Here is a 10,352-nt window from a genome sequence, read left to right on the forward strand (position 1 = left end):
CATAAAAAACGTCATAGTATAGTAAGGCGTCAAAATCGGGCAAAAAAAGTCAAAAAAAATTTTGACCTCAAAATGTCATAAAAAACGTCATAGTATAGTAAGGCGTTTTTTTCGGGCAAAAAAAGTCAAAAAATTTTTTGACCTCAAAATGTCATAAAAAACGTCATAGTATAGTAAGGCGTTTTTTTCGGTCAAAAAAAGTCAAAAAAATTTTTGACCTCAAAATGTCATAAAAAACGTCATAGTATAGTAAGGCGTTTTTTTCGGGCAAAAAAAGTCAAAAAATTTTTTGACCTCAAAATGTCATAAAAAACGTCATAGTATAGTAAGGCCTCAAAATCGGTCAAAAAAAAGTCAAAAAAATTTTTGACCTCAAAACGTCATAAAAAACGTCATAGTATAGTAAGGCGTTTTTTTCGGGCAAAAAAAGTCAAAAAAATTTTTGACCTCAAAATGTCATAAAAAACGTCATAGTATAGTAAGGCGTTTTTTCCGGGCAAAAAAAGTCAAAAAATTTTTTGACCTCAAAATGTCATAAAAAACGTCATAGTATAGTAAGGCGTCAAAATTGGTCAAAAAAAGTCAAAAAATTTTTTGACCTCAAAATGTCATAAAAAACGTCATAGTATAGTAAGGCGTTTTTTTCGGGCAAAAAAAGTCAAAAAAATTTTTGACCTCAAAATGTCATAAAAAACGTCATAGTATAGTAAGGCGTTTTTTTCGGGCAAAAAAAGTCAAAAAATTTTTTGACCTCAAAATGTCATAAAAAACGTCATAGTATAGTCAGGCGTCAAAATTGGTCAAAAAAATTTTTGACCTCAAAACGTCATAAAAAACGTCATAGTATAGTAAGGCGTTTTTTTCGGGCAAAAAAAGTCAAAACATTTTTTGACCTCAAAATGTCATAAAAAACGTCATAGTATAGTAAGGCGTTTTTTTCGGGCAAAAAAAGTCAAAAATTTTTTTGACCTCAAAATGTCATAAAAAACGTCATAGTATAGTAAGGCGTTTTTTTCGGGCAAAAAAAGTCAAAAATTTTTTTGACCTCAAAATGTCATAAAAAACGTCATAGTATAGTAAGGCGTTTTTTTCGGGCAAAAAAAGTCAAAAAAATTTTTGACCTCAAAATGTCATAAAAAACGTCATAGTATAGTAAGGCGTTTTTTTCGGGCAAAAAAAGTCAAAAAAATTTTTGACCTCAAAATGTCATAAAAAACGTCATAGTATAGTAAGGCATCAAAAAAAGTCAAAAAAATTTTTGACCTCAAAATGTCATAAAAAACGTCATAGTATAGTAAGGCGTCAAAATCGGGCAAAAAAAGTCAAAAAAATTTTTGACCTCAAAATGTCATAAAAAACGTCATAGTATAGTAAGGCGTTTTTTTCGGGCAAAAAAAGTCAAAAAATTTTTTGACCTCAAAATGTCATAAAAAACGTCATAGTATAGTAAGGCGTCAAAATCGGTCAAAAAAAGTCAAAAAATTTTTTGACCTCAAAATGTCATAAAAAACGTCATAGTATAGTAAGGCGTTTTTTTCGGGCAAAAAAAGTCAAAAAAAATTTTGACCTCAAAATGTCATAAAAAACGTCATAGTATAGTAAGGCATCAAAATCGGTCAAAAAAAGTCAAAAAAATTTTTGACCTCAAAATGTCATAAAAAACGTCATAGTATAGTAAGGCGTTTTTTTCGGGCAAAAAAAGTCAAAAAAATTTTTGACCTCAAAATGTCATAAAAAACGTCATAGTATAGTAAGGCCTCAAAATCGGTCAAAAAAAGTCAAAAATTTTTTTGACCTCAAAATGTCATAAAAACGTCATAGTATAGTAAGGCGTCAAAATTGGTCAAAAAAAGTCAAAAAAATTTTTGACCTCAAAATGTCATAAAAAACGTCATAGTATAGTAAGGCGTCAAAATTGGTCAAAAAAAGTCAAAAAAATTTTTGACCTCAAAATGTCATAAAAAACGTCATAGTATAGTAAGGCGTTTTTTTCGGGCAAAAAAAGTCAAAAATTTTTTTGACCTCAAAATGTCATAAAAACGTCATAGTATAGTAAGGCGTCAAAATTGGTCAAAAAAAGTCAAAAAAATTTTTGACCTCAAAATGTCATAAAAAACGTCATAGTATAGTAAGGCGTCAAAATTGGTTAAAAAAAGTCAAAAAAATTTTTGACCTCAAAATGTCATAAAAAACGTCATAGTATAGTAAGGCGTTTTTTTCGGGCAAAAAAAGTCAAAAAAATTTTTGACCTCAAAATGTCATAAAAAACGTCATAGTATAGTAAGGCGTTTTTTTCGGGCAAAAAAAGTCAAAAAAATTTTTGACCTCAAAATGTCATAAAAAACGTCATAGTATAGTAAGGCGTTTTTTTCGGGCAAAAAAAGTCAAAAAAATTTTTGACCTCAAAATGTCATAAAAAACGTCATAGTATAGTAAGGCCTCAAAATCGGTCAAAAAAAGTCAAAAATTTTTTTGACCTCAAAATGTCATAAAAACGTCATAGTATAGTAAGGCGTCAAAATTGGTCAAAAAAAGTCAAAAAAATTTTTGACCTCAAAATGTCATAAAAAACGTCATAGTATAGTAAGGCGTCAAAATTGGTTAAAAAAAGTCAAAAAAATTTTTGACCTCAAAATGTCATAAAAAACATCATAGTATAGTAAGGCGTCAAAATTGGTCAAAAAAAGTCAAAAAAATTTTTGACCTCAAAATGTCATAAAAAACGTCATAGTATAGTAAGGCGTTTTTTTCGGGCAAAAAAAGTCAAAAATTTTTTTGACCTCAAAATGTCATAAAAACGTCATAGTATAGTAAGGCGTCAAAATTGGTCAAAAAAAGTCAAAAAAATTTTTGACCTCAAAATGTCATAAAAAACGTCATAGTATAGTAAGGCGTTTTTTTCGGGCAAAAAAAGTCAAAAAAATTTTTGACCTCAAAATGTCATAAAAAACGTCATAGTATAGTAAGGCGTTTTTTTCGGGCAAAAAAAGTCAAAAAAATTTTTGACCTCAAAATGTCATAAAAAACGTCATAGTATAGTAAGGCGTTTTTTTCGGGCAAAAAAAGTCAAAAATTTTTTTGACCTCAAAATGTCATAAAAAACGTCATAGTATAGTCAGGCGTCAAAATTGGTCAAAAAAATTTTTGACCTCAAAACGTCATAAAAAACGTCATAGTATAGTAAGGCGTTTTTTTCGGGCAAAAAAAGTCAAAAAAATTTTTGACCTCAAAATGTCATAAAAAACGTCATAGTATAGTAAGGCGTTTTTTTCGGGCAAAAAAAGTCAAAAAAATTTTTGACCTCAAAATGTCATAAAAAACGTCATAGTATAGTAAGGCGTCAAAAAAAGTCAAAAAAATTTTTGACCTCAAAATGTCATAAAAAACGTCATAGTATAGTAAGGCGTTTTTTTCGGGCAAAAAAAGTCAAAAAAAATTTTGACCTCAAAATGTCATAAAAAACTTCATAGTATAGTAAGGCGTTTTTTTCGGGCAAAAAAAGTCAAAAAATTTTTTGACCTCAAAATGTCATAAAAAACGTCATAGTATAGTAAGGCGTCAAAATCGGTCAAAAATAGTCAAAACATTTTTTGACCTCAAAATGTCATAAAAAACGTCATAGTATAGTAAGGCGTTTTTTTTCGGGCAAAAAAAGTCAAAAAATTTTTTGACCTCAAAATGTCATAAAAAACGTCATAGTATAGTAAGGCGTTTTTTTCGGGCAAAAAAAGTCAAAAAAATTTTTGACCTCAAAATGTCATAAAAAACGTCATAGTATAGTAAGGCGTCAAAATTGGTTAAAAAAAGTCAAAAAAATTTTTGACCTCAAAATGTCATAAAAAACATCATAGTATAGTAAGGCGTCAAAATTGGTCAAAAAAAGTCAAAAAAATTTTTGACCTCAAAATGTCATAAAAAACGTCATAGTATAGTAAGGCGTTTTTTTCGGGCAAAAAAAGTCAAAAATTTTTTTGACCTCAAAATGTCATAAAAACGTCATAGTATAGTAAGGCGTCAAAATTGGTCAAAAAAAGTCAAAAAAATTTTTGACCTCAAAATGTCATAAAAAACGTCATAGTATAGTAAGGCGTTTTTTTCGGGCAAAAAAAGTCAAAAAAATTTTTGACCTCAAAATGTCATAAAAAACGTCATAGTATAGTAAGGCGTCAAAAAAAGTCAAAAAAATTTTTGACCTCAAAATGTCATAAAAAACGTCATAGTATAGTAAGGCGTTTTTTTCGGGCAAAAAAAGTCAAAAAAAATTTTGACCTCAAAATGTCATAAAAAACATCATAGTATAGTAAGGCGTTTTTTTCGGGCAAAAAAAGTCAAAAAATTTTTTGACCTCAAAATGTCATAAAAAATGTCATAGTATAGTAAGGCCTCAAAATCGGTCAAAAAAAGTCAAAAAAATTTTTGACCTCAAAATGTCATAAAAAACGTCATAGTATAGTAAGGCGTTTTTTTCGCGCAAAAAAAGTCAAAAAATTTTTTGACCTCAAAATGTCATAAAAAACGTCATAGTATAGTAAGGCATCAAAATCGGTCAAAAAAAGTCAAAAAAATTTTTGACCTCAAAATGTCATAAAAAACGTCATAGTATAGTAAGGCGTTTTTTTCGGGCAAAAAAAGTCAAAAAAAATTTTGACCTCAAAATGTCATAAAAAACGTCATAGTATAGTAAGGCATCAAAATCGGTCAAAAAAAGTCAAAAAAATTTTTGACCTCAAAATGTCATAAAAAACGTCATAGTATAGTAAGGCGTTTTTTTCGGGCAAAAAAAGTCAAAAATTTTTTTGACCTCAAAATGTCATAAAAAACGTCATAGTATAGTAAGGCGTTTTTTTCGGGCAAAAAAAGTCAAACATTTTTTTGACCTCAAAATGTCATAAAAAACGTCATAGTATAGTAAGGCGTCAAAATCGGTCAAAAAAAGTCAAAAAAATTTTTGACCTCAAAATGTCATAAAAAACGTCATAGTATAGTAAGGCATCAAAATCGGTCAAAAAAAGTCAAAAAAATTTTTGACCTCAAAATGTCATAAAAAACGTCATAGTATAGTAAGGCGTTTTTTTCGGCCAAAAAAAGTCAAAAAAAATTTTGACCTCAAAATGTCATAAAAAACGTCATAGTATAGTAAGGCGTTTTTTTCGGGCAAAAAAAGTCAAAAATTTTTTTGACCTCAAAATGTCATAAAAAACGTCATAGTATAGTAAGGCGTTTTTTTCGGGCAAAAAAAGTCAAAAAAATTTTTGACCTCAAAATGTCATAAAAAACGTCATAGTATAGTAAGGCGTCAAAAAAAGTCAAAACATTTTTTGACCTCAAAATGTCATAAAAAACGTCATAGTATAGTAAGGCCTCAAAATCGGGCAAAAAAAGTCAAAAAAAATTTTGACCTCAAAATGTCATAAAAAACGTCATAGTATAGTAAGGCGTTTTTTTCGGGCAAAAAAAGTCAAAAAATTTTTTGACCTCAAAATGTCATAAAAAACGTCATAGTATAGTAAGGCATCAAAATCGGTCAAAAAAAGTCAAAAAAATTTTTGACCTCAAAATGTCATAAAAAACGTCATAGTATAGTAAGGCATTTTTTTCGGGCAAAAAAAGTCAAAAAAATTTTTGACCTCAAAATGTCATAAAAAACGTCATAGTATAGTAAGGCATCAAAATCGGTCAAAAGTCAAAAAAAATTTTGACCTCAAAATGTCATAAAAAAACGTCATAGTATAGTAAGGCGTTTTTTTCGGGCAAAAAAAGTCAAAAAATTTTTTGACCTCAAAATGTCATAAAAAACGTCATAGTATAGTAAGGCGTCAAAATCGGTCAAAAAAATTTTTGACCTCAAAATGTCGTAAGGCATCAAAATCGGTCAAAAAAAGTCAAAAATTTTTTTGACCTCAAAATGTCATACTTTAAAAGTCATATTTTAGTATGCGTACTGATGTTTCCAGAAGTTTGTTTCTTTTCAGCCTTTAGCCTTTCTTTAAACACAAATATTTGTTTTCTTCCTTATTTATACACCGTAAGAGCTAAATGACAGACCAGTTACAAAAATACGGTCTTACAAATACACAAACACAAAAAGAATCCGTACACTGCATTAATTACAGAACTGCTAATCTACACTGCTTAGCAGAGACGCACCGAAAATGCTAAAGCTAGCTAGAGAGAGAAGAAGCTAATTTACGACGTAACTTTCACAGCAAATACCTTTAAATGTTCTTTCTCCTTTACATTCATTAAATACATACAAGTGAACACAACATTACAAAAAGAAAAATACCTTGTTCCATTCCAGGCAGGTGCTTAAATTTTTTATCAAAGGTGGTTTTACACCGTCAAGCTTCCTCAGGAGGGTAAAGCGATCAAACAGGAAGTACCTTCAAAATAAAAGCAAAACGAACAAAATGTAACAAAATGGCATTTAAAGGAATAAAAAGCATACAGAAAGTGGCTGCAATTAAAAACAGACCTTCTTAAGAGTAATTTACATGTAAATAATAAAATGTTTGCATATTGGCTCCAATATGTTGGCATATGGCATTTCTTAAGCATAAAAAATGTCAAATTTATCAAACTAAGAATTTTTTCAAGTGCAAATATTCAAATGTGCAAAGCAATGTAACCGTTATTAAAACTTATCATCCATCACTAATGAGCGGCCTTCTGTTCTTGCAGTCCTTCCTGTATCTGATCTGGTACACCACTATGTCCATTTTTGGACACTTCAACAACTTCTTCTTTGCTGCTCATTTGCTGGACATCGCCATGGGCTTCAAGACCCTTCGCACGATCCTGTCTTCTGTCACTCACAACGGGAAGCAGGTAAGTAGTTCAGCCAGCAGAGGGAGCCAGAGTACAGATAAGAAATTCAGCAAGTCCACACTGAACATTGTCAGTGCAGGTTTTTCTTAAAACTATCATTTCTCATTTTTCTGAACAGAATCTTAATTCTACTCAGAATTAGAAAGCCTTAAAATGAATAAAACATTTATGAGCTTTTGTTTAGAAAAATATGGAGAAATATTGAGCTGCTGCTGACTTGTAATCGATAAATGGTTGAAGAACCATTGGTTGAAGTTCAAGAATAAATGGTTAAAAATCTAAGAGTTGTGGATTCATGGTTGAAAGGGCCAGCTTCCGCCTCTCCATGGTAGTAATACAAATGCCAACTTTATCAAACTGACCTAAATATTGTTGAAATAACATCCACATTTACTGTCCTGATTAAAATCCTTTCAAATTTACACACCTGGAGCATGACAGGTGAAATCTTTAAAGGGGTAATTTGAGCTCACCTGTGGGGGCACATCAGACAAAGAAGGCTGGTAACCACGGGTTTAGACCATGTGTCTGACAGCGGCTGCAGCAGGCAGTATGCATATTTAAAAATGTAGAATAACTAGCAAGTAAATTGCAGGGCACTGATGGGGCACAAAGAAGTTCTTTAATGACATGAATTTGATTTCTTGAAGGTCTCTGAAGTCAATGAATACTGATGAAAGCTGCCCTGAAACTGTTGATTCAGCTGTAGAGGCCTTGAGAATACGGCAGTTCTTTCGTGAACCACTTTCCATATGAAAAAAAAAGCAGACATGTTTATCCAGTTCTGTAAAAATTACCCTCAAAAATCTACATTCAAACAAGACGAGGCACAATCATTTGTGCTTCTGAAGAGGCTGCTGTCTCCTGAGCTCAAATTGTCACTGCGAATAAATAAAAGTCAAAGAAAATGTTTCAGAGCACGTAAATACCAGACTTTTTCTAACGACCTTTCTCTACTTCTAGCTTGTGCTGACTGTGGGTCTGCTGGCTGTGGTCGTCTATCTCTACACTGTGGTGGCCTTCAACTTCTTCAGGAAGTTCTACAATAAGAGTGAGGATGAAGACGAGCCTGACATGAAGTGCGACGATATGATGACGGTATGCCTGACCACCTCCGCTATCTATTAATCTAGGAAAAATGAGAGGAAATTGAAAATAGTTGCCTTTTTGTAGAAGTGAAAAAGAAAAAAACACAAGGTTGTAGCCTTCATCAAGGGGAAATGATTGGAGCTGAAAAACATTCCTGAGGCTTTTATTTTGAGTGGTTGACGTGAATATTTCAGCGAACTGGCCTTTGTCAGGGTGTGAAGGCAGGAGGTGACTGCTGGACTGAGCAGGAAGTATTTCTCATTAGTGAACTCTAGTATGTTTCATTGGTGACAGTCGTGCCTCGGTTATAGTGGAACTCACAGATTCCCGGGCAGAGATTCAGTGAGTGAATTCTGTCTGAAACGAATGAAAAAGAAACGTACAACTTTCATTTTCCAGCTTTGGTTCCCACAGAATAACATACAGCTGCTTTTAATACTCTACTTACCACTTCAGCTTAAAAAAAAAAAAAAAACAAACACTCTCCTTCCTCTCCACAGTGCTATCTGTTCCACATGTATGTCGGTGTGAGAGCTGGAGGAGGTATTGGAGACGAGCTGGAGGACCCGGCTGGAGACCCCTATGAGCTCTACCGCATCCTGTTTGACATCACCTTCTTCTTCTTTGTCATCGTCATCCTGCTGGCCATCATTCAGGGTACACAGTCTTTAATCAGTCATTTTTCATTAGCACATACATCAGCAGCTGTATCACAGGGCGTGTTAGGTTTTCCTCTGACAGACATGTTTCACCTCCCTTCAGGTTTGATCATCGATGCCTTTGGTGAGCTGAGAGACCAGCAGGAGCAGGTGAAGGAGGACATGGAGGTAAGACTCGGGTCCAGGTCTCATCTGTGAAGACAGATCTTTATGACACTGGCTTTATGTTTGGTGTGGTCGTCATATGACCATGATGAATAGTGTTCGTCCTAGCTCCTAATGCTAATGCTAAATACTCATTATTGCTCATGCAACAATCACAGTATTGTGTGTACATTGACCTACTGTAGCTCTGTATCTAAATGTAAACAACCCCCCTCTCTCACTGCTCTTTCAGACCAAATGCTTCATCTGCGGAATAGGCAACGACTACTTTGACCGGACGCCTCATGGGTTTGAAACCCACACCTTACAAGAGCACAACCTAGCAAACTACCTGTGAGTGCAGCAGCAAACGCATAATGACTAAAGGCAGTAAATTCGAAGTGTTCCTGATTTACAACACTCCCATGTGTCCTCCCATGTGCAGGTTCTTCCTGATGTACCTGATTAACAAGGATGAGACTGAACACACGGGCCAGGTATGTGACAAGTTTCAGAAAATATGTTTAAACGAGCTTCAGCTTTCTTCTCAGGTGCACGTTGTTCTGTTTAATGCTGCACAATTATGTCTCAAGAAGGCAAAGGAAAAAACAAATCCTGCACACTGACTCTGACTTCGTTTTTTTTTTTACTTATGCAACATATCAAGTGGGTTGAAATGTTGCACAAGTACAGTTTGGCTGGAGGAAGAAGCAATGCGTGGGTTTCCTTTCACTTTTGTGATATTAACTTGTTATTGTCATGCACCTGAGATTCAAGCAGCTTTTTTTATTTGATGTGCAGGCACATGTTCTTCAGTCAAAAATGCAGATGAAGTAACAGAAAACTCTGACGTTCCTCCTGGCTGCAAAAAAATAAAACAAAAAAACATCAGAACTCTAAAAGCTGTTGAAACATTACATCATCCTAATAATGAAAAAAAATTGAATTTCCAGACAGTGTTACGTGCTGAGGTATTAGATCCATCTCTTAGATTTCTGCAATGAAGATGAACTGAATGAAATCATGTGTCGACACTGTTTAACTGCATTTAAAAAAATTCAACAGCAACATCTCTTACAAAGATACATATGAATGACCCTGAACCTCATAATTACGTCTGTCCATACACAGTTCTGTCTGTTTCCCTCTCTCGTTATTTAGTTAAATGACGTTTAAACATCAGCATCAGTAAATTAATTTCCATCCCCGATGGAAACAGCAGTGGCTGAATTATCAAGATAGACGGCTGATGGGGTTTGAACTGCGTCATTGTGTGGGTCTGAATGCTGTATTACAAGAAGCTGTGTCCATGTTATTCTGGACAGCACGGTGAGCAGCGGTTTTTATTCTAAATGCTGGAAACGGAAAACGATCTTGACAGCGAGTTGAATTATTGAGATGTTGCTGTTGGAGTTTTTTATGCAGTTTTTTCAAACATATTGAGGAGGAGACAGAAATCTGAGCTCGATATCTCAACATCAGGGGAAATAAAACCGAAACTCTGCACGGCTGCACTTCAGGCAGAACTTTTTTGGGGGGTAACTTTGGGGAATTTACACATTAAAGCTTCATTAACTTACCAACACAGTTCGGCTAATTCTTAGTTGTTGTTTTTTACCTTTCCTCCTTCAG

At 33.3% G+C, this 10,352-nt stretch overlaps 1 protein-coding gene across 4 annotated transcripts in view; it reads left to right on the forward strand.

The window, feature by feature from the left end:
- ryr3 (ryanodine receptor 3) overlaps positions 1-10,352 on the forward strand; it is a 115,927-nt gene that overhangs the window by 104,386 nt on the left and 1,189 nt on the right. For all 4 annotated transcript variants that reach the window (XM_041064031.1, XM_041064032.1, XM_041064034.1 and 1 more), the window contains 6 exons: positions 6,682-6,828; positions 7,792-7,926; positions 8,418-8,574; positions 8,680-8,744; positions 8,974-9,074; positions 9,166-9,217. In XM_041064031.1, the coding sequence (XP_040919965.1) occupies positions 6,682-6,828; positions 7,792-7,926; positions 8,418-8,574; positions 8,680-8,744; positions 8,974-9,074; positions 9,166-9,217 (657 nt within the window). The remainder of the gene's footprint in view (positions 1-6,681; positions 6,829-7,791; positions 7,927-8,417; positions 8,575-8,679; positions 8,745-8,973; positions 9,075-9,165; positions 9,218-10,352) is intronic.

The sequence above is a fragment of the Toxotes jaculatrix genome, chromosome 19 (assembly GCF_017976425.1).
Source record: "Toxotes jaculatrix isolate fToxJac2 chromosome 19, fToxJac2.pri, whole genome shotgun sequence".
Classification (NCBI taxonomy): domain Eukaryota; kingdom Metazoa; phylum Chordata; class Actinopteri; family Toxotidae; genus Toxotes; species Toxotes jaculatrix.